This window comes from Lethenteron reissneri, chromosome 41 (assembly GCF_015708825.2).
Source record: "Lethenteron reissneri isolate LAM-NWPU_2019-01 chromosome 41, ASM1570882v1, whole genome shotgun sequence".
In the NCBI taxonomy this organism is placed as follows: domain Eukaryota; kingdom Metazoa; phylum Chordata; class Hyperoartia; order Petromyzontiformes; family Petromyzontidae; genus Lethenteron; species Lethenteron reissneri.
Window position 1 is genome coordinate 625,330 of NC_083819.1, and position 24,590 is coordinate 649,919.

At 46.4% G+C, this 24,590-nt stretch overlaps 2 protein-coding genes across 3 annotated transcripts in view; one reads left to right on the forward strand and one right to left on the reverse strand.

Moving 5' to 3' along the window:
• LOC133352770 (calcium permeable stress-gated cation channel 1-like) overlaps nt 1-9,276 on the reverse strand; it is a 38,658-nt gene extending 29,382 nt beyond the window's left edge. Inside the window, exon 1 of one of the 2 annotated variants that reach the window (XM_061568629.1) lies at nt 9,104-9,276. The gene's annotated coding sequence lies outside the window, so the exon portion shown is untranslated. Of the gene's footprint in view, nt 1-8,410; nt 8,790-9,103 lie in introns of those variants that run through there. The other variant, XM_061568630.1, reaches the window with a different exon arrangement.
• Nucleotides 9,277-9,402: 126 nt separating this feature from the next.
• MRPL14 (mitochondrial ribosomal protein L14) lies at nt 9,403-13,647 on the forward strand. Its single transcript, XM_061568631.1, has 4 exons — nt 9,403-9,493; nt 10,666-10,729; nt 11,794-11,955; nt 12,378-13,647. Exons 1-4 carry the CDS (start codon nt 9,490-9,492, stop codon nt 12,580-12,582), a joined length of 435 nt encoding a protein of 144 aa, XP_061424615.1. The 5' UTR covers nt 9,403-9,489; the 3' UTR covers nt 12,583-13,647.
• The last annotated feature ends 10,943 nt before the right edge of the window (nt 13,648-24,590 follow it).

The window sequence follows — 24,590 nt, forward strand, 5'->3', positions numbered from 1 at the left end:
GAGAATTAAAATTACACCACTGCCTCAGAATCTTAAACAGAATATGAGAATTATCCCATGCTCGAAAGGTTACTCTGACTTTCCTCAGTTATTAAACGTTATATTAATATATTATATATGAATAGCTCATACGGGATCAAAATTATAAATGTATAACACCTGCTGGCATTGTGGGCATCAGATGAGATGCTTGCAGGCATCACTAAACATGACGTGACAGACGTTTTGTCCACTTCTTCCATTGCCCAGGTTACAACTTGTATATGCCATCTCTCATTTGGACACAATACACACTAACAGGTAAATCGATTCATGAGAATACAAAAAGACCTGCCATATTTGTATTTGTGATAATAGAGCAACTTCCCAATTTCCAAGAAGGGTGCTTTGTCGTGGCATCACGTGCTGTGCTTCATGCCTGCGTCCACAATCGTGTTCCGGTTAAAGTCGCCTATGATTGGATTAAATTAATTAAGCCTAGCTTCTAATTCTATTTCATTCACTGCGTCCTTAATGCATCATACTATATTCGAAAAAAACAGTTTCCTGCCTCGATTCCTGCCTGGATTCCTATCTGCCTGGCTGGCACGGCCAAGTGCGCCATGACGTCACCTGCACCCCCGAGTGTTGAGGCTGCTTCGTGCGTCACGCTGACGCCACGCTCCATCCCCTCACTCCCCTGCACCCCCCATCCTCTACAGAGGCAGAGGAGGGAGGTGATGGAGATAGAGATGGGAGATAGATGTGGGAGGTGAGGAAAGAGAAAGAGAGGTAGGGGAGGGAGGAAGAGACGGAGAGGAGGGGGGGGCGTCAAGCGGGGAGGAAAGCGAGAAGAGAGCTGAACGCAAAGAGGAGAGAAATCGACGGGCACTGGAAGGGGGGGTTGGGGAGAGGCGAGAGAGATTGAGGCTGGAAAGGGAGAGGTGGGAATCAGCAGGGCGAGAGGCGAGAGAGGGAAACAGGGAGAGAGATGGGGGGGGGGGGGGGGGAGACAGTGGGGGAGGAGAAGAGGAGAGAGGGATGAGGGGACAGGGGGAGATAGAAGAGGAGCAATAGAGGTCAGTGGGCCTTACCTGGTAAAATACTAAAAATAGTTTAGTTTTAGTTTTAATGTGCTGTCAAATAACGTCCTTATCCACCAGTGGATTTACAAAATGAATTTTGCATACAGTTACATCTGATTACTTTTGAATAAATACTTATTTGAACAAAAAATGTAACTTGAAGTCCAGTAAATGTGTCTCTTCCGGTTTATAATAAGAGATTATGTGATCAATGATTGACCAATGTCATGGTCAAATAAACTATTAAACGATTATATATTTTACCAGGTAAGGCCCACTGAGCTATGTAGCACTTGGCCACAAACGATAGCTCAACGAAGTGACGTATGTGTGGACATGCATAGCAGCCAAATACTCAAAACGCGTGTTTCTAATGTGAAGGATTGTCCCTGATTACTAAACGTCTTGTTTTTTGAACGGTGCCTTCAATACGGGACCGGGTAACTGAACTCAAGAGCCTCCCTTTGGGGAAACAGATGCTCTGTGTTTAACTGCATTGAACATATTAGAGGCTACATCAAAAGCAAACGTAAAAATGTCAGCTATGCTGCCATTATCATCAGCTGATAAATTATTAAAATGGACAACAGCTCCTCCATTTACCAATCACCGCCCACCCTGCCCCCACCACTCAATCCCATTGCGTCCTTTAGCAAGCGCTAACGCACTGTGAACAATGCCGTGTCCTAATTTATATCTAGGTCTTGCATGTACAGTGTTTTTATTAGACGTTTTAATGCCTATGAGGCAGTATCTGCAAGATGCAAAAATCTCATCGGACAAGAAACCTCGTGATCGCTCTTAAAGCATCTGACAAGTCACCCCCCACTCCTTCCCTCCTGTGATTCTATGAAACCCTCAACACATTCATCAATAATAACACTGTGGCCTTAAGAGGAAACACATACCTCTTAAGTAAGTCGCGTTTCGGACAAGTCCTTCTTCATAGCACATTGATTGCACGATTTGTCACAATATTCGTTAGAAACTGGGAGTTTTACAACATCTACGTGATCTAACCCTTGATGCCAAAGCGCTAGATTACAGATGTATTCCACCACACCCACCTTGACTGGGAATCAAACCCAGGACCTCAATGGCATTGGCCAAACGGTATAACAGAAGCATTACGTGCCACCCTGAGCTACCAGGCCACCTAAAATATAGGTGCATCCGAGTGAAATGAGCATGGGACACAATCGGTAACTCTGCAATCATCATCCGTTGAATCTTGTCATGTTCACAAGCCAGCAGATAAGATATCAATCCTGGCTGCAAGGCACCTCATTAGGAGCCATGCAAGGGTACAGACCCCCCCCCGGGATTAGATGAATTGTCCAATTTCTAGGTCACGATTCACTTCAGCAATTATATTCCTCATGTTTTTCTTCCCCCGTAGGTACAGTTTAAATTGTTCTGCAATGTGTTTTCAGCTTGTACCGCGTGTTGCTCGGCACGATAACTGAGGTTTCGCTCGTGCACATGGTACAACTCGAAAACACATCGGAGAATTACACTGTGCAAATGTGAAAGTCTATGCAGTAGTGCTAAGTGTGCAATTTGCAAATATTTAAATGAGCGATCCTCGTGTGCATGATTCAATACATGCATCGATAGGATAAGAGCCGTTTTAAATCGACTGACTGATCGATGCAACGTTACGTGCCTACATGACAGCATGAGCAGTGACCTCCCCGCAGAACACTCTTAGCAGATGGAGGCCAAGACACAGGCTCGAAATGGGGGGTCACAGAACGAACGTAGTCTCATACTCAGAAGCGAAATGTTTAAATAGATAGCCAACATCCCCTTCGCCAGCGTGAAACTTACAGCAACAAATGCAGTCACCAATTAAGCCACACCAGATGGGCACTAACAAGCAATACCGTTAATTGGTGCCACACGTAATGGGAATTGTGTCGGATGAACTATTAATAGCAGCCCTGAATAGCACACAGCGAATTGTGCGACCACTTGGCCGGTATTATATAACAGAGGGGCGCAGCAATGTCTACTGGCGTCATCAGGGTTCTTCTGCCAAGCTTTAACCTGCAGAAACATTGCAGCGATCAGTTTTATCCCGTAATCTCTGTGCAGTGACAGCATGGCCAGGTGGTGCTGTGGCAGCGTCTGACCCACAATCGCAGAGGTCGCGAGTTAAATTCCAGTCAGTGGTCAATTCCGCACATCCATCTGTAGCAAAAGTTTTAGAATCAACTCAATTCATTCTTGAGAGTCACTGTAGCTTTCCCGGATTAACAAAATAAATAAATATTAACAAAATGTAGTTTTCATAATAAAGGTTTTTGGGTTAGATCGCGTTATTTATAAATGTGTCGCAACCCTCCACCACCCGACACGGCCAATCATTAAAAAATTAACCCGTAAGAACAAAGTTTTTCACTATAAATCCTTTATATGCGTGGCGGCTAGAGTCCTCTCGTCCTCTGGCTTGAGATGGCTGCCACCTATGGGTCAGATTATTGCCTGCCACCATTAAGCAATTGGTAATTAAATATCAACCTCCATCCGTCTGTGAATACTGAACCTCTGTGATAGTCTTGCGCTATAAGAATGGCACGAATACAAAATGTACTAAGTTATTATTTTGCGTGTCACAACATATCTACTTGACATGAGAAATCCATACAACAGTTCCGTGTTCATCTCATTGCACATTCAATCAGGAATGGTTTCGTCAAAAACGCCCCAATTAACTGGTTGCACAACAAAAACAACTATTTACAAAGCAACTGTCTAAATGAAACAAAAATCTGAAAATGCTGTAATTGAGTTTGGAGATACATGTTGCGGAAATATGGAGAATGGGAAGGATTGAAAAGTCAAAAAGCGGATATGTGACAGACAATAAGAGAAAACGGTTAAGCTAGAAGGCCTTAAAACGACAAACGATGGAGAGACAATCACAACAGCAGAGGAAGCTCTTGAGCTAGAAAGCAACCAGCGGATGGAGTCAGTAATGTGGACAGGACAGAATTGCAGGGGCAGCAACGGAGAGGAAACGACCACCCACTGAGCCAAGGTTGGGTTGGCTGGAGGCTTTTGTTATTGGATCCGAATGCATGGGGAGGAGAGTAGAGATAATTGAGAGGGGGGAGGTGGGCGGGGGTGAATCCATGATAGATTTTAAATAGAGTGAAACTTATCTTGTGCCCAATGTGCAATTTGATAGGTAGTCAGTGGCAGAGTCTGTGGATCGGAGTGATGTGGTCAATATTATGTGATGTATGAAGAGCTACTATGATGAGAACGAACACAGCCGATGTGGCACAGCGTCGTGTAACACGTGAGCATACATTTACCTGCTACCTGTTAATATGCAAAGAAAACGGCATACTGTACAGTACAAACAGCAATAACGCCCAGTTGTGTGGTTTTTTCGCCAAGGCATTATAAGCTCATTAAAAAGCGAACGAGCGCCTGCCAAATCCGTCTGTCCAAACCTGCTGAATAATTTAACCTTTGTTGGCCAAATCTTTCATGAAAGATTTAAACCACAAAGTGATGAAACACGTGGCATATCCAGAACAATGTAAGGAATCCATAAGAGGTATTTTTTGGGTTAGATCGCGTTAATATAAACGTGTCGTGAAACCTGCCACCACCCGACACAGCCAATTAGTACGGTTTGTCACCTAAACAAAACATGCCAATTCGTTACTAGTACAGCACACCGCTTGTGTGTTGGAGTGTGCTGTACTAGTAACGAAAAAGAATGCTTTGTTTATGTGACAACACCTTGCTAATTGGCTGTGTCGGGTGGTGGCGGGTTAAACGACACATTTATATTTAAGGTTTCTAACCCAAAAAAATACTATTATGGATAATATTGGCCACGAAATGGTAAGTGTTAAAATGTAAAAAATATGGAAAGCAATATAATTTCATCGTTGATATCACCTGTCATTGCCTAATGACTGCTTGTTTAATGCATTCTATACTTTTCACCAAAAAAATGGTAAATACATAAGAAATGAAATACAAACGAGCATTTGTCGAAATTACGTATCTTAGCAGTAAAGTGTATGGCTCACAATCGGAAGGTTCCAGTTAAAATATTGCGAGGGAGTTGACTCAACCCATCATCCCCCGGGGGTCAATTAAATCCATACCGCTTTGTGGGGAAGTCAACTGAGGTTGTCCTAGGGATAGACTTGCCCCTGTCATGGGAAAGAGGAATTTCCACCACTGGTTCAGAGCTTTAAACACAAGATGACACACCACCTCAATGTTCATTTGACCAGGAGATCACAATTACTTATTTATTTCATGATAACAAAAATATTCAACTGTAAATAACACTGCATTCGATGTTTTACTTGAGAAATATATTTCTTTGGCACTGGGTGGCGTGATTATACAGTCTCGTGCCATGGATCTGATCTGTGAGATAACACTGTGTAACACAATTATTTTTTGTTCCTGGGTAGTAAGTGTTATTTCCTAATTGCTTATGCCTCAAAAGTACAGAAAATCGCTATTATTCCCCACAAACTTTGCTTTTGTGACCAGGACAGTGATATTTAGAAATTTACCTATTTTCCAAAACATTACAGATAGATTCAGTGCTGAGTAAACTTGGAGTGACTTCTAGAACATTCTAGAACTTTCCAGTAATATAAATAGTAGTATAAATACAGGGGCCTTAAGCCGATCAGTTCAGTTTAGTTCCAGCTGCCTAAGTGGATACATATCTGCATTTTTCTGAGATGGCATCAAGAGGCTGCAAGCATCCGGCAGACACATTTTGCTATGTCTGCAGCCAATTTATCAAGACAAGAGCGAAATAGTACTCTGTGGAAGCATCTGCTAAGATGTGTTAGGCCTACAAGGCATATCTCGACATGCCTGTCGGGGATCAACACAAAACCTGGACACCTCATTTCACCTGCGAGCAATGCAAAAAAAACTCTGGAAGGTAAAATTGTTGATTGGAATTTTATGTTATAAAATTTGTAAAAAAAATTATAATTGTTAAAGTTTTAAATGTAAAAATGGTTTACAATATTCAATGTTCTTGAAAAAATGTTGCGAGACTCTCTTACACATTAGTCATGGGTGAAATAAATGTATTTTTGTAGGATGGAAGAGAGGGGAAACGAGAGCCATGAAGTTCGCTATCCCAAGAATTTGGCGGGAACCCCTTTGACCACTCTAGTAACTGCGACTTCTGCATAGTGGACCCTTCCAAACGTCGGACTGGCAAGAATGCACCTGCTATCACGTATCCGGACCTTCCTTCATCCATCGCCCCAGTGCAACACCGCCATGATCTCCCTGTACCCACTCCCCCGGAGAGAGAGCAGCCGTCTTTAGAAGAGAGCAGCAAGTCAGAGAGCGAGGAAGATGTTGTAGATCCAGATGGCATTTTCAGAGGTGGAGCTGAGAAGAGAAACCCATACTACCCCAACCAAAAAGACCTCAACGACTTGATCAGAGATCTTGGTCTCACCAAGTCAAATGCCGAGCTTTTGACGTCTAGGCTCAAGCAGTGGAACATGTTGGATGAAGGTGTGCAAGTCGCAGATCAGAGGAAGCGTCACCAATCATTTTTAAGCTTCTTCACCCGTCAAGATGGGCTCTGCTGCTGCCACAATGTGACCAGTCTGTTCGAGGCAATTGGAATCGCCTGTAACCAGAATGAGTGGCGCCTCTTCATTGACAGCTGATCCAGGAGCCTCAAAGCCGTGCTGCTCCATAATGGTAACAAGTACCCGTCTCTTCCCCTGGCTCACTCGGTGCACCTCAAAGAGGATTACAACAGCATCAAGACCCTGTTGGACGCCTTGAAGTATGATGAGTACGGCTGGACGGTCATTGGAAACTTCAAAATGGTGGCATTCCTGATGGGTCTCCAAGGCGGTTTTACCAAGTTTCCCTGCTATCTTTGCCTTTGGGACAGCAGGGACACCAAGGTGCACTACTACAGACAGGACTGGACACAGCGAAACGAGTTCTCTGTGGGGAGGAACAACGTCAAGTGGGAGCCACTGGTGGACCCCCGGAAGGTGCTGATGCCACCACTGCACATCAAATTCGGCCTTATTAAACAATATGTCAGAGTTGTAGATAAGAAGTCGGAAGCCTTCAAGTACCTTCAAGACTTCTTCCTTTCAAGTTTCAAGTTTCATTGATTAGGTATAGCCCTGTGAGCCATGCGGCTCTTGAGTCGGGTGCAACCGCAACAAACAAAATATGAACAGAGAACATCTTAAAGCGACGACGCGCAACATAAACATCCTGGATAAACCAGCAAATATCATTCCGTAAGCTGTCTAAGGCAAAGGTCAAAGTCGGTGTCTTCGACGGACCACAGATAAAGAAGATCCTGGAGTGCAATGAATTCCCCAAGAAGCTCACTAGTCAGGAGAAAGCAGCTTGGAACAGCTTTGTCGCAGTGGTTCGTAGCTTCCTGGGCAATCACAAGGTCTAAAACGATGTGGAGCTAGTTTAGACTCTGGTGAAGAACTACGGCACAATGGGCTGTAGGATGTTTCTCAAAGTCCATATCCTTGATGCTCATCTTGATAAATTCAAGGAGAACATGGGAGCATACTCGGAGGAGTAAGGCGAGCGCTTCCACCACGATATACTGGATTTTGAACGCTGCTACCAAGCACAGTCTCACGAGAACATGATGGGAGACTACATTTGGGGGCTGATTCGTGAAAGTGATTTACAGTATAATCGTAAATGTCGAAAAACTACTCACTTCTAAATCTTTTGGAGTAATTTTTGTATGACTTTAGTATAAATACATGTAAATTTTGATTCATGTTTTTTTTTCTTACTTTATGTGAACGAAAAGAAAAAAAATCGCCAGTCTTCTCATTGAAAATACGTTAATTTCAAAATAACACTGTCCTGGTCACAAAAGCGAAGTTTGTGGGGAATAAAAGCCATTTTCTATTCTTTTTAGGCAGGAACAAAAATTGTGTTACATAGTGATTAATGATTATGTTTCTACATATATTAAAAATAATACCATGTAATTTCGCAAATTAAATTGCTGCACTGTCATTGTTAATGGCACAAGGCATACAAAAGCAAGGGCAATTGCTAAATATTTGGGTTATTAAACGACACATGGGAATATCGGGTAATCATTTTCAGATACGATTGCAGATGTTGAAAGGCAGAACTCGGTACGCGTTCCCATGAGCACGCACGAACGTACAAATGTCACGGTGGCCTGAGCCACCGCATGCCAGATTGGCCCAAGTTACTCAGTTCAAGAGCAATTTCTCGCCTGCTCACGCCACTGTTGGAGAAAGGGCCTCCACGAGAGGGCTCTCTGGTGTGTTGGGAGCGGTGTGCGTACCCACACTTTGCCCCACCACACAAACGCTCACTACGGCGAACCCATTCGCGCTGCAGGGCGGACAAAGCCGGTGGGATCCTGAGGGAGCTCGCCCCAATCTTGCAGCTGCCGTGCCGGGAGATGGACTCGAAGCGGCGATCTCTGCATTGCAAGTCCAGGGTGCTAACCCATTAATACAGCCAACGTGGTCGCTCCTGTCGTTTCGTAGCCAAAGATCGACAATCGTGACGTTTCATTAAATATTGTTTTACGTGCACAAAACCGTAAACTGTTTTTTTTACCGTTATGTTTCATGCGATTAACGGTTACGCCTTAAACAATATTTCTACAACTGTACTAAAATATCAGCGAATCCCCACTCAAGCACACGCACACGGCACCTTAAATGAGGAAAAAAAACTGGAGATTCGTATTATTTTAATAACGTAATGAAACGTTAAACCATAAACTGATCTAAAAAGACACACGCACAAATTGGGACACCCAATGCGTACAGTGCTGGATCATGGCAATCTACCACGCCATTTCAAATAACCAACATTGGGCGTCAGGGCAGGCCACGTTTAAATTATTCTCTTTTTTATATCACACAAAAAATTACCGCACATTTTCCATAAGATCCGCTCGACATTTTGCCATCAATACCCACGAAATAATAAGCCATAAATAACGAATAACGGTGGGGTAGAAGACTCACCCGTAATGCCATGAATGTCACACTCCCGTCTGCCATGCACTGAATGGGTGTGAGAGGGCACTACATATCCCACATGCGATAAACACCGAGGCGCGCGATCGTCCAATCGGATCGCTCCCGAGCGGCGAATCGGGGACGCCGATCAGTTGTACGAAATCTAGAGGCGATTGTCCATTACATCATCGCCCTCGAGTGTCGGGGATCTCGTCGCCACCCCCACCCTCTCTGTAAAGCGTAGTGCAGATAAGCGCGAAACGCTGAACGCGGATTGGTCGGTGCGCTCGCCACGTGACGCTGACCGTCTCCAACCAATCGCGCGGCGGGTCCGCGACTTAATCGCGCTGCAAATTGCAAAGGCGCGCGCACGCGTGCGGCCTAGGCGAGACATGTGTAAGTGACGGGTTCTTTGCTCGCTAATTGCGCCATTAAGCTACAATAATTACCAGTTGTAGGGCTTACGACGGAGTGTTGCGTATTTCGTTAAGCGAGGGAGCATTGTCCGGTTTTGAGCGTGTTACAGTGAGCTCCGGGCTACAGAGGTTAAGAGTGCGCGAGTGACAGGCTTCTACTTCAGGCCTAGGCCTCTTGTCAAGGACACGCGGGTTGCCATGGAAACCCGCATTAAATGTCACGTTAATAGCGCAGTAAGTCAAGTGCAGAGTTAATTGAGGCTTAGTTGCTCACTGTCGCGAGTCGCTACAGTGATGTGTATACTGGATGTGGTGTGCCGAGTGCACAAATATCGTCCGGGTCACCGACCCGGGCAGACCCTGGCTGAAATTAAGCTCTGGTTTATAATCACAAGTTATGGCAAACTGCAATGTTCTATCATATCTTGATACTCTTTAATACAGTAGTTAAATCTTAGCGTTTAATTCTGGCAAGGCAACAAAAAAATATATTTTATGATTCATAAAAGTAATGCATAACACGAGTAGTTTGTGCATATGATGGGTGATGAGTCTCTTGTAAAGTGCGGTTTAAAAACACATTAGACATCATCCACAATCGTGCACCACTAATGTGGTAACGTGAAATCCCAAATTCATAATGTTCAGTTATACATCAGTATTTGTATACACATTGCTGTATTTAGCTATCAAACTGTTTTTATTTATTTATTTTACCAGGTAAGGCCCACTGAGCTATATAGATTTTTCAGAAGCGACCTGGCCACAACTGACAGCTCAACGAAGTGGCTTATCACGTGGACATTCATAGCACCCAAATACTCTAAATGAAGGTTTCTAAATATGGAGGGAAAAAGGACCAGGAGAAAAATCCACGCGACCACAGGGAGAGAGACGCGCAAACTCCAAGTATACAGGAGTCAGTTTCTGGATAGACCCCACGTCCGCCTGTAGACTAGGTGAGGTAGTTAACATCTCCTAGCCACCATAAAGGTCTCCCCAAGCTGTCGCCTGTTGCCACACTCCTGCGATGCACCAATCCATGACGTGCCCGCTGCACGCGCGCTGAACTCGTCACTCCGTCCTCTTGGGCGTGTTCCCTTATTGAGTTTGGGGTTTGTGTTAACACATGTGCGTGTGTGGTGGGTGCAGGGTCCCTCCGGACTCTTGTTGCACCACTATCCTCTCTCGGCGATGTCTTCTGCAGGCGGTTCAGGTCAGTGCAGCACTGCTCTGCATACACGAGGGTTGCCGTGATTCAAGATCAATATTCACTACGAGCCTTTTACCCGTCCAAGGACGGGTGTATTGCAGGTAATCTGAAACTTGCAAGAGAAAAGCAGACCGCGACGTGATATTCATTGCATCCATTCATGTGCAATTTGTAAGGGCGCGGTGACACAGACTTCTTTCATTTAAAGGTGATAATCCCTTGTTCATCGTGACGTCCTTTTTACTTCGATGTCTCAACAGCGCTACGGAGATCACGTGACGTGAGGGTTGTGAGTTGACGCCGAGGAGGGGGCAGGAGGCGCCTCGCCCCCCCATGTCAAGTGACGTCACCCGCTAATTAATTATTTAATGAGAGGGGGTGTTAATTTGAAAGACGTCACCTCTTCATGATTATTAATGTGGGGGGCTGTTCGATGTGAAGTGACGTCACCCGCTCATGATTATTAATGATGGGGGGGTCCATGTGGAGATGGCTGGCCGACGTGGAGTGACGTCACGTGCGGGACACACAGACATTCTTGGCCCATATATTCACCATATGAACCTTATGGAGGGACCCCAGGGTCCCATAAGCCCCCGGCTCTCGAATAAATTGCGTTGCGACGTCATTTTATGTCTGGTGAAGGCGAACGATACGGCAATCTATTCCTCTCGACGAGCTCTACACGATGCGCTAATCAAAGTTTCAAAGTTTTGTTTCTTCTGCGCATTCGTCCTCGTTGCGCTTGCACGACATGACAACAGAATGATACGCGCCAGGTGGGTCACGGCGTTGATGTGTGCGGTGGGATGGAGTCGCCAAAAATAAATGAATTAATTACTATTTTGACTTCCGTTTATTTCGGGACCCTGGGGTCCCACCATAAGGTTCATTTGTTGATCATCGAGATATCAGTTTATAATTCGATTTCCAACTTTCTATTGTTTTTGTGCTTTAAACCCGCAGCTTACCACTCGTGAGATACACGCTCTAATCACAGCTTTGTCCACGGCACCATCCAACTGCTGCACGTGAGATGATACAAGCGTGAAACTCTGTCTCCACAGTGTGTCGCCCGCTAGCGCAGCCATCCAGAAGATGACTCGTGTGCGCGTCGTAGACAACAGCCCCATGGCCACCAAGCCCTACCACCGCCCGCCACGCGTCATCCACGTCTACACCAAGAACAGTGTGGGCAAGGTTGGAGACATGGTCCTCCTCGCCATCAGGTGAGCTCAGGGGAACATCCTGTCGGCGGGTCTCGTGCGTGTGGTAGATTCAAGGCTGGGGACTCATATTTCAAGATGCCTGGCCAGTGTGGGAGAGAGTAGCGCAAATACTCTCTTTGAAGGGCTCTCGAGCGCCGTCTAGTGGAGGAGCTTCTGCTCGCAGTGGTGACGACGTGATTCAGGGGTTCACCATTACCCAGCATAAGAGGTATGCGTCTTCTCACAATGCGACCCATCTGTACCCAGGTGGAGACTGCAGCAAAGATGGAAAAAAAACTCGATTCTAAAATCAAATTGTTGCCTGGAATTACGACAATTTATAGATCATAGGAGGCGGTGAGGGATGAGTCGTTAGATGGCTCACAGTCGCGAGCGTGTGCTGACCTCGTGATTCTTTGCGATCTCTGCTGCTGCTGCCACAGGGGTGAAAAGAAGAAGGCCCTCATCGTGGGCCACAAGATGAGCTCGGGGGTGATGACTCCTCGCTTCGACTCCAACAACGTGGTGCTGCTGGAGGACAATGGCTCGCCCACGGGCACGCGCATCCGCGTGCCCATCCCCACGTCGCTGCGAAGCAGCGAGAGGCAGTATTCAAAGGTGCTGGCCATCGCGAGCCGCTTTGTATGATCATGGTCCCGCTGCTAAGGCGTGGGTGGAGAGCGAATGGAATTCAATGGAAAACCGAGCCAACTATGTCCACGTGCAGTTGGGTGTTACATAATTTTGGCCATACTCTGAGAATGACGGAATTTTTGGCTCGGTTGCTCTGTGATAAAATAACCTGCAGAGAGTATGTGAGACGGTACAACAACACTGGCTGAGCGGATAAGAGGCGCTCAAAGGACCTCGTAAATAATACTGTGATATCGCCTTCCAGGGGCTGGTTTCTAATGCTTGGTGATGCATTGCTTACATATAAAAAGGTGTTAAAATTACATCACACGGATGGCACCATTTCAATGCAATTGCTAAATAATTCAAGAATCAATCATTGTTCCATTTGTATCGACTGCTTCATTCTGTCACGTTGGTTCCATTTGCACAAAATAGTTATTTAAATGCGAATTGCTGGTTAAGATTAAATATCAGGAACTGCACACATGCTTTATATGTATTAGCACTGTTGCTACTGAACAATCTGATTTAAAGAAAAAACCTTTGTCTAAAATGTTCACTGGCTGAGTGTTTTTCATTCATAAGTTTGTGATATTTATAAAGCTGGTAATGTATCATCGTTGTGAATGAAAAATTTGCACGTCGCACCCAACGTACAAACGTGTGATTAACCACACGACTGGGAAACCCAACGTATAAATATTTTAATTGAATCGTAACTGTAAGAAAGGACATTGGTGTGTTGCTTGAAATTGCCCTTTGAAAAAAAAAATATATTCTCAAATGACATGGTCGGTGACAACTCTCAACGAAAGAGTTTTATAGGCAGCACAGGGGTTGAGTGTTAGGAAGTGCAAAACGTATAAATTGTAACGGATGTGAACGTGCATAAAACGGGGAGCATGTGTTTTCTTTGGAGCAGACATTGTGCCCAGTTTCACCCCAGTGTATGTATAAAAATTTGAGAGAGCTACAGATGTTTTATATTTGTACATTTCCCGAGAAGCACCTCAATAGTGCTCATTGTGCAGTGTGAGTGATTGCTAAATACCAACCAAATAAAAGTTTTTTTTCAAACGGATTTCTGTTTTCATTCACAATTTAAAATATATATTCCCAATGTGGTCATTAAAACCACTTCCCTTTCATTGCATGCCAGCCATAACATATAAGTCACTGCCTGAAATAATTTCTATGGGAATAATAACACACGCATGTTTGCATAACAACAACAATTAACATGCTACGTCTTAATAATTCATACTGCCTTTCAAGTGGCATTGACGATAACTGATGGTTACAGATAAATGTTTATTTTCAGTGGCTGTATGAAAGGAAGTGCATTAAAATGTTTCTCGGCGTAAGTATGGCCAAGGTCTAAAATACCCTTTCAATCCAAACATTTTTCAGTGAGTAATACGAATAGAAGTTCAAGCATCAGAGTCTGCAACCCCGATATTCAGGAGGAGAAAATCCAAGCTTCAATGATAACTCTGTAACCTGCTTTCTACTGCAATACAATGTGTATAGTGTTTACATACAAAAACGCATCGAGACCCCGTATGGAATATTGGAATAGGGGCATCCTGCGGAATTTAATAATTTTATATAAAAAGAGGAACATCTTGAGCCTTGACTAGAAAGAAAGGGGGGAGGAGTGGACAGCAGCAGGAGGTGGGAACACTCACCGACTGCATATTGACTGCAGGCTTTGACACCGAGCCTTGGTTGCTGGAGTAAAGAGAGGGGAGAAGTATGCAGGGGCAAGTCCATGGAGGATCTTGCCGTTGAGGACAATCCGCTTCAATGGTGCATCGTTGGCTATAGGTGGGGTTCTCAGGTTCCACCTGCAATCCACCGACCCTGCCTCCAAGCCGTGCAGCTATGGCCATGTGATAGCGTACATCGGCTGAGCAAGCAACATCAAAGAATGAATCTAGAAAGGAGCAGATGTGCCCCACGGCTGTAACGACCAAGGAGCTGTAGAAGGTAGCGCTGCTGTCAGACTCAGTTCAGCGTGATACAGAACACTGACAATAGGTGGCAATATGGAACAGGACATCAGTCAAGTTTGGCGCACTTGTAAGTTTCGTTCTGTAGCTAAACATGATTGCATACATAATACACAACAGACGTGTGTGTTTACATTGTCAAATATTGCCTTCGCGACCATGAGAGCCCGAGTTTAAATCCCATCTGGGGGCAATTCATCCTGTCCATCACACACCTGGGGGTTGGTGGGAGGTAAGTGGTGGTTTGTTGTGTTAAGGACGGCATGTGTCATCGTGGATTTCCCACTGCTGGCATGACTTGGGGCAATAAATATGAGCGTCACACACGAGACATCTGAACGGCTTATTTGCAGGAGCCTCTTGAAAATGAGTCTCGATACTCGATGAGGCTTCCCTACGTATATGTACAACTGTAAAATATGTCATTGTTTATTTTTAATACAAGAGTAATAATATTAATACATACTCTTTGGTCCTTTCGGTAAAGTCACGTCGGTATAAAATAAATCACGACGTTTCGGGCGCAACACAAGCGTCCGGACGCTTGTGTTGCGCCCGAAACGTCGCGAAAGCTTCAAATCAAGATAGAATATTAATAAACATATACAACTCTTCGTAGATGCTGGATGAAGCCTCCCCATGCCGTGTCAGTCATAGCTCCTGATTGACCATACTTCACCATTCCGTGTCAGTCATGGCTCCTGTGTGACACACTTCACCATTCCGTGTCAGTCACGGCTCCTGTGTGACCACACTTCACCATTCCGTGTCAGTCATGGCTCCTGTTTGACACACTTCACCATTCCGTGTCAGTCACGGCTCCTGTGTGACCACACTTCACCATTCCGTGTCAGTCACGGCTCCTGTGTGACCATACTTCACCATTCCGTGTCAGTCATGGCTCCTGTGTGACCACACTTCACCATTCCGTGTCAGTCACGGCTCCTGTGTGACCACACTTCACCATTCCGTGTCAGTCATGGCTCCTGTTTTACCATACTTCACCATTCCGTGTCAGCCATGGCTCCTGTGTGACACACTTCACCATTCCGTGTCAGTCACGGCTCCTGTGTGACACACTTCACCATTCCGTGTCAGTCACGGCTCCTGTGTGACCACACTTCACCATTCCGTGTCAGTCATTGCTCTTGTGTGACACACTTCACCATTCCGTGTCAGTCACGGCTCCTGTGTGACCATACTTCACCATTCCGTGTCAGTCATGGCTCCTGTGTGACCACACTTCACCATTCCGTGTCAGTCACGGCTCCTGTGTGACCACACTTCACCATTCCGTGTCAGTCATGGCTCCTGTTTTACCATACTTCACCATTCCGTGTCAGCCATGGCTCCTGTGTGACACACTTCACCATTCCGTGTCAGTCACGGCTCCTGTGTGACCACACTTCACCATTCCGTGTCAGTCATGGCTCCTGTTTCACCATACTTCACCATTCCGTGTCAGTCATGGCTCCTGTTTGACACACTTCACCATTCCGTGTCAGTCACGGCTCCTGTGTGACCACACTTCACCATTCCGTGTCAGCCATGGCTCCTGTGTGACACACTTCACCATTCCGTGTCAGTCATGGCTCCTGTTTCACCATACTTCACCATTCCGTGTCAGCCATGGCTCCTGTGTGACACACTTCACCATTCCGTGTCAGTCACGGCTCCTGTTTGACACACTTCACCATTCCGTGTCAGCCATGGCTCCTGTGTGACACACTTCACCATTCCGTGTCAGTCACGGCTCCTGTTTGACACACTTCACCATTCCGTGTCAGCCATGGCTCCTGTGTGACCACACTTCACCATTCCGTGTCAGTCATGGCTCCTGTTTCACCATACTTCACCATTCCGTGTCAGCCATGGCTCCTGTGTGACACACTTCACCATTCCGTGTCAGTCACGGCTCCTGTGTGACACACTTCACCATTCCGTGTCAGTCATGGCTCCTGTTTCACCATACTTCACCATTCCGTGTCAGCCATGGCTCCTGTGTGACACACTTCACCATTCCGTGTCAGTCATGGCTCCTGATTGACCATACTTCACCATTCCGTGTCAGTCACGGCTCCTGTGTGACCACACTTCACCATTCCGTGTCAGTCATGGCTCCTGTTTTACCATACTTCACCATTCCGTGTCAGCCATGTCTCCTGTGTGACACACTTCACCATTCCGTGTCAGTCACGGCTCCTGTTTGACACACTTCACCATTCCGTGTCAGCCATGGCTCCTGTGTGACACACTTCACCATTCCGTGTCAGCCATGGCTCCTGTGTGACATACTTCACCATTCCGTGTCAGTCACGGCTCCTGTGTGACACACTTCACCATTCCGTGTCAGTCATGGCTCCTGTTTCACCATACTTCACCATTCCGTGTCAGCCATGGCTCCTGTGTGACACACTTCACCATTCCGTGTCAGTCATGGCTCCTGATTGACCATACTTCACCATTCCGTGTCAGTCACGGCTCCTGTGTGACCACACTTCACCATTCCGTGTCAGTCATGGCTCCTGTTTTACCATACTTCACCATTCCGTGTCAGCCATGTCTCCTGTGTGACACACTTCACCATTCCGTGTCAGTCACGGCTCCTGTTTGACACACTTCACCATTCCGTGTCAGCCATGGCTCCTGTGTGACACACTTCACCATTCCGTGTCAGCCATGGCTCCTGTGTGACATACTTCACCATTCCGTGTCAGTCACGGCTCCTGTGTGACACACTTCACCACGCCGGGTGGCGCAGTGCTGTGGTGCCAGAGGCCGGTGCAGGTACCACTCGTCACGTGGTGGTGCGCTGACGACTGCGCCACCGCTCCACTCGTGTGTTCTTTAATAAACATACCTTCTCAATGTTGGATTATATTATAAGTGGTATATTATGGTCATTTGAATACACTTTTGTCGGCACGTAAACAGATGTCAGAAGTAATTTGTGCTACGTGTAGTGCATATGAAACGCCCTTTGTCGTGGTATATTTGTCTTGATACGGCCGTGTGTTTTATTAAGTGTGATGAATTACCGGCCGTGGTTCTAATCAAGCTTCCATCATCTGGCTCAACGAGCCCCAGGCGTTGTTGGAAGAGCGAGTTGGTTGTGGGGGTGGTGGTGGTAGTGGTGCTATTTGCCGCGTTACGAATTTAACACGATATAATGCGATGTTAGTTTTCACGATATGGCGATTATCGCAATAACAGTTTCACATAACTCTATATTCACGTTTGTCAAGTTCATCTTACCGTATTTGCGCGTTGCTGTACCTCCAGTACAAATAAAGATCACTTTCAAAAAGTCCTTCAATGACAGTTCACTTAATGTAAGCATGCCACAAGTCCTCATAATCCTTTTAACTTTACAACTTATAACACGCATGTCGCCAGTTACGTAATAAATGAACACATGAAGAATCCGTCAAATTAACTCCGATAAGCGTGACGTCTTCGCCATGTTAATGTCAATTACTCATTTAAAGTTTTACAAAGCACCGATTGAATAGCGTACAGCTACTTGCTTATTTATTTCTTTAAAACGTAATACGCATTGGCAGGAGAATCAATGTGAAAACCTCGCACTGTGTCCAACATGGGGACAGCCCCACGTGTCACCCTCAGTGACAGGTGCGTGTCGACGGGGAGGGAGGTGGGGGGTCCAGGTCACTGCGCTCTGTGGATGTCAGAGAGCCCCCCCCCCCCGCCTGCACGTGCTACAGAGGAGGCGGCCCGGGGCCCTTCCTCCTGACGCCAGACGCCGGGCCCACGAACAGCGGCGCACGGCACGAGTTGGGATATTTCCGCAGCGTTTGAACTCTGCAGAGTTGGCAGCGCTCCTGTAGAACTATTGTGTTTTTGGCCGACAGTTGAATGTCTGCGAGCGAGAGGTATTATTGATTCAAATACCTTGGCTTGCACTCGACTCGGTGGATATTTTCGCGTCAATGTATTTCGTGTTTATGAACGGAAAGGAGTCCGGAGTCGGAGCACTTGTCAAAGAATGTAGTCCTCATGCCGAAAGTTTACATTTAAGACAAGCGTTTAAAAATAAATGCATGTAGCACACATGCGTGTACACCTGAATGCGCTGTTTAGATCCAGTGAACATGCAGAGAATCAGCTGCCAGACTATCCATCAAATAACCCATTGGAGGCAACAGCCTTGAGACGCAACCAAAGACTTAATTAGAGACCCCAGCAGGGAGCCGTCTGTCATTCTACTTCTCTGAAGAAGCCATCGGAGACGAGTCTGACAGTCTGACGAGTCTGACAGTCTAATCAGTAACCAGCCAGCCAGTCTATTGTCTGCTGACTCAACTGGTGACTAGTCTTGGCAGTGTATTGTCCGGAGACCCAATCAGAGACTGGACTGTCAGTCGATTGTCTAAAGGCTTTCCAACATAAACAGGAAGCTCAAAAAAAATTCCAGCTCAACTATGTAAAAAGCGCCGTATAAAAAAAAACGGCTTTGAATCGACCATGAACAGGATTTGAACTCGGGGCATCTCACACCTGGGAAGTCCTACTGCTCGACCAGGGGAACTAATGATTATGCAAAGCAGATTTCGGTCAATTGTGCGTGCCAAAGACATCCGCCAATAAATATCGGCGGTTGTTTTATGAACCGAAAAAAGGAAGCTGAAACTGGACTGTCAAATCGCCACCACCAACCCCCAACGGCGATGGCACCGCTGTATACGCCTGGGCAATAATCTCTGTCGGATAACTTGCTCAGAGAGCCCGAGATTCACGCTGCTGTGAGCGCATGTGCCATGGTGATAAATACTTTGTGGAGAAATTACTGTTCGGGGTACAAGTGTGAGAAGAACGCCGCAAAAGTACTCTACCAACTTTTCGTTCACGTTCCACAACGTTACCAGCGACACGAACGGCACAGGAACATTTGGCCAAGTGCTGTCAGATGCTTCATGTTGAGTTTGTTGATATTCTTTTTCCACACGGATAATGGTGAGGCTTCGACAGCTGCACGGCTGATTTAATCGGGAGATCCGTAGCAGCGCTCAACAACGACATAACACTTCCAAAGCAGATTTCATTATAGCTGCAAATTTTGTCACACCCACAGTTACAGTGTTCCTTTAAAAGCACGTATAAGTTTGCACAAGAGTGTTCTAAAATCTTCTTGGTTCTTTCAGTAAAGTCACGTGGAAGGGAAATAATAGTATTTTATTATGTTTAATTTTTATTATTTTATTACTTCCCTTCTACGTGACTTTACCGAAAGAACCAAGAAGATGAATCCCTGCAGTCACGAAAGCTTTAAATCGAAGTGTTCTAAAAGTCTATGTTTACCGACTAAAGCCTCCGTAGTCGTAAAACAATTTCCAGGAGGGTCGTGCATGGAGGATGTTTGACTAATGGTCAGTTGCATATGAAGCGTCTTGAGGAATTTCTTCCCTGAGTGTGCCATTTCAAACAGTAGAACAGGGAGAGAGAGAAAAAAAAAAACACACCAACTGTTTTACGTAACTGGCCACAGTTGCTTTCGGAGTGTTCATGCGTGTGGAACGAGACGTGGTGAGTTGGAGAGTAACCACGCGGGGAGCGGTAGTGTAGCAGGTAGCGCTACGCTGCGCTACGAACCTGGCGACCCGAGTTTGATTCCCGCTCACGGCCAACACCAGTAACGATTATCTGAACCGGTCATGGGCCTCCTCTAGGTCGACTCAGATTCAAATTAGTACCTGGTGAGGTGTGTAAACATTTCCACTAGGGAGACAAAGGCGGCCGGACGTGGTGCTGGCCACCCACCCCCTCGTGTGCCGTGCCTGCCTTCATAGGTGCTCGCTATGATTTTAGTGGTAGTGATTATGTTGGTGTGGCGTTAGTGATGATGTTGGTGATCATGATAATGATGGTGGTGCTCATCGCAGTGATGATGGTGGCACCTGGGTCTCGGGACAGACCCAGGTGCCAACCCATGCCACCTGGGTCTGTCCCGAGACCTCGTGTCGGCGAGCATTCGACACTTCACGTGGCCTTAAAGTGCACCTGGCCTGGCACAGGCGCCGTGGAGTCGTCACCGCCACTTAGTGGCGAATGTTGTTGTTGGTAGTGAAAGTGGTCGTGGTTAATTGTAAACGATGGCGATGATAACAGTTCATAATCGTGACAAATAACATCGGTGACATGTACGTGACGTGGCGTGGTTTCTGGTGATTTCTCCAACTCGTGATGCTGATGATGCTGCTGATGATGCTGCTGATGATGATGCTTGCACGCCGCCCCCTATTCTCGACACGTGCGTCCACGCACGCGCGCCCTCTCCACGACGAAAGTCCCCCCGCGGGTGTGAACGCGCGCGACGGGTGATGTCACCCGCCGCCGCATGCGAGACACACACAGATACACGTACACAATGGTGGTGACAAGGTCACAGCGCCGGCACGAGCTGCTTTTGTAGGAATTCACCGCACGAGAGTTGACGCTTTAAAGCTCGTCTGCTGCGTGTCTTTGAGCACACGCGTGTTTATAATGAATGTGGCGTTACTGCGTGGGCAGAGACACGCGCTCGCAGCGCATTGAGAGTGTTGCTAAAAACTCATCGACTCTGCTGCTCTCAAAGGAATACAAGAGACGTCATTTGGTGACGTTCCAAGCAATCACCATTGTTTATTGGAAGCAGATTTATCTTTTAAAAAATCTCAGGCTAAGAGCCTTTAAAATTTAAATGAACAAAAAAAAATCACAGATAGAACAGTCAGCACAGCATGATGTATATTTGCTATAGCGCTATATAGTTTGTGTTGTCCTTCCCCCGCACCTCCGATTAGCATGATTGGCTACAGTAAATACATCACGGGGAAGGGCCATTTACTAAAACGTCGCCTATACGTTCCTTTTAGAGCGCTTTTGACGGATGTGTTGAGCCTTTGTTGTGTGTGTCTCTGTTGTGTGTGTCTCTGTTGTGTGTGTCTCTGTTGTGTGTGTCTCTGTTGTGTGTGTCTCTGTTGTGTGTCTCTGTTGTGTGTGTCTCTGTTGTGTGTGTCTCTGTTGTGTGTGTCTCTGTTGTGTGTGTCTCTGCTGTGTGTGTCTCTGTTGTGTGTGTCTCTGTTGTGTGTGTCTCTGTTGTGTGTCTATGTTGTGTGTGTCTCTGTTGTGTGTGTCTCTGTTGTGTGTCTCTGTTGTGTGTGTCTCTGTTGTGTTTGTCTCTGTTGTGTGTGTCTCTGTTGTGTGTGTCTCTGTTGTGTGTCTCTGTTGTGTGTGTCTCTGTTGTGTGTGTCTCTGTTGTGTGTCTCTGTTGTGTGTGTCTCTGTTGTGTGTCTATGTTGTGTGTGTCTCTGTTGTGTGTCTATGTTGTGTGTGTCTCTGTTGTGTGTGTCTCTGTTGTGTGTGTCTCTGTTGTGTGTCTCTGTTGTGTGTCTCTGTTGTGTGTGTCTCTGTTGTGTGTGTCTCTGTTGTGTGTCTCTGTTGTGTGTGTCTCTGTTGTGTGTGTCTCTGTTGTGTGTGTCTCTATTGTGTGTCTCTGTTGTGTGTGTCTCTGTTGTGTGTGTCTCTGTTGTGTGTGTCTCTGTTGTGTGTGTCTCTGTTGTGTGTGTCTCTGTTGTGTGTGTCTGTTGTGTGTGTCTCTGTTGTGTGTGTCTCTGTTGTGTATGTCTGTTGTGTGTGTCTCTGTTGTGTGTGTCTCTGTTGTGTGTGTCTCTGTTGTGTGTGTCTCTGTTGTGTGTGTCTGTTGTGTGTGTCTCTGTTGTGTGTGTCTCTGTTGTGTGTCTCTGTTGTGTGTCTCTCTGTTGTGTGTCTCTCTGTTGTGTGTGTCTCTGTTGTGTGTGTCTCTGTTGTGTGTGTCTCTGTTGTGTGTGTCTCTGTTGTGTATGTCTCTGTTGTGTGTGTCTCTGTTGTGTGTGTCTATGTTGTGTGTGTCTCTGTTGTGTGTGTCTCTGTTGTGTGTGTCTCTGTTGTGTGTGTCTCTGTTGTGTGTGTCTATGTTGTGTATGCCTTCACACACAGTACACACTCAGTACACGGCACACACACACACACAATAGACGGTACACACACAGTACACACACAGTACACACTCAGTACACGGTACACACACAATACACGGCACACACACACAATAGACGGTACACACACAGTACACACACAGTACACGACACACACAGTACACCGTAGAAATAGGTGAGCTGCATATACTGGAAATCGCACAAACCGAACCCGCATAAAGCGAGGGAAACCTGTATTTGTCCAGATAGACCGATATTATCATTATTCAAAACACATTCCTGCGGAGGGAGCTGGTAGGAACGTTGGGTTGCTCGGTCAATGGCCAGGGTCAACGGCGGCGTGGTGTATTTCGCAAATATGGCCGACTGTGAGGGCGGGTTCAAGCCGGCGTGAGTAGGTTAAACATTGAGTTTTATAAGGGCACCACGGGGTGACCAGCCCCTCCCCACCCAGCCCCACCCCACCCAGCCCCACCCAGCCCCTCCCTCCCCTCCCCACCCAGCCCCTCCCCACCCTCCCCACCCAGCCCCTCCCCACCCTCCCCTCTCCACCCAGCCCGACCCCTCCCATTTTTGGATGCACGACGGACGGACGGACACAATAATCCCTTGTGGGCTGGTGGAACCAGGTGGTTCCTATCAGTATTATTAAATGAATATTTTATTATCACCAACAGCCATGATCAATCCACTGCTGGATGAAGGCGTCCCAAGTTGCCACCGCCATCCAACACGATCCTGCGATGCTGCAATCCACTCCGCATGTGCACACGAACCGATTTCATCGCTCCGTCTCCTGGGTGGACACCCTCTCGGACGCGCTCCACGTTGTACGTTATATCACGTGACGTTATATATCTATAGGTGGCCTGTATTTATAACAAAGTCAGAATCAGAATAGTTATTTATAGTGGAGGAATCCGATGAGCTATAAAGCTCTTTATTACAGATGTCCAGGAGGGGGGGGGGGTCAGAACGTTACAACAACAAACATCACTAAACACGATAGGAGTGCTACGCATTGGAAAGATAAACAAATCACAAAAAATATACAAATAAAAATACACTTTTTTATTTTTCTACCAGGTAAGGCCCACTGGGCTATGTCGCTTCTTTTTCAGAAGCGACCTGGCCACAAATAATAGCTCAACGAAGTGGCTCATCACGTGGAAATGTGTAGGGGCCAAATCATCTAAATAATATAAATAGGTAAGAAGTCATTGCGAGCAGATGTCTCAAGGGAGGAGCTGGCTAAAAATAAACTCGGGACACGGTACAAAAAGCCAATTCCAGTGTGCGAGCACAAAAACCCCGAGACAATATACATTATGCAGGATCAACAAATTACAATTTTAGCTTGAAACAGATGGTCATACGCATAAACCATCATTGTTCGCAGCAGCTGCAGTCAGCATCGCCATTATCGTTAACTTCACACTGCATGGATACCTGTTTCTTTATTCATTCAAAGTTGACGAGACCCCAATTGTCGAAACCGGTGCAGTTTTGCTTGCTTTGAATCAACGCTGCTCACATTACGCACTCCCAGAATGCCGTGGCGCTGATGTTCATGTTGCGTTGAATTTATTTTGACATTTTTATTGAAGTCGGCGCTGTACATCGATGAAACCCAAAATCCAGTGGAGGAAACTCCACGTTACTATGCCAGCCAACGTCTCTGTCGAGCGTGCGGCGACTGCTGCAGCCACTCCAGAGCGGCGTCCACTTTACCGGCTCCCAAGCACCGCCGAGGGCGACAGGACTCTGACCACCGCCACTTAAACTCGCGGCTGCACACGCGAGGCGCCGTGCCGCCCCGGCCACTGCGCTCCTGCCATCTTCGTGACCTTTGTGCGAACGCTTACAGCCCACGGGGGCATTGTGGGAAAGCCATATACCATGTTAGGGGGCTTGAGCACAGACGCTGGCGGGTTGTGTACTCTCGTTTTGTAGCAATGACCCCAGGGGGTGATTCATGTCGACAGCGGCGAGACAGATTCTGGCCGCTAGAATGGCTAATTTTAGGCAGATGAGT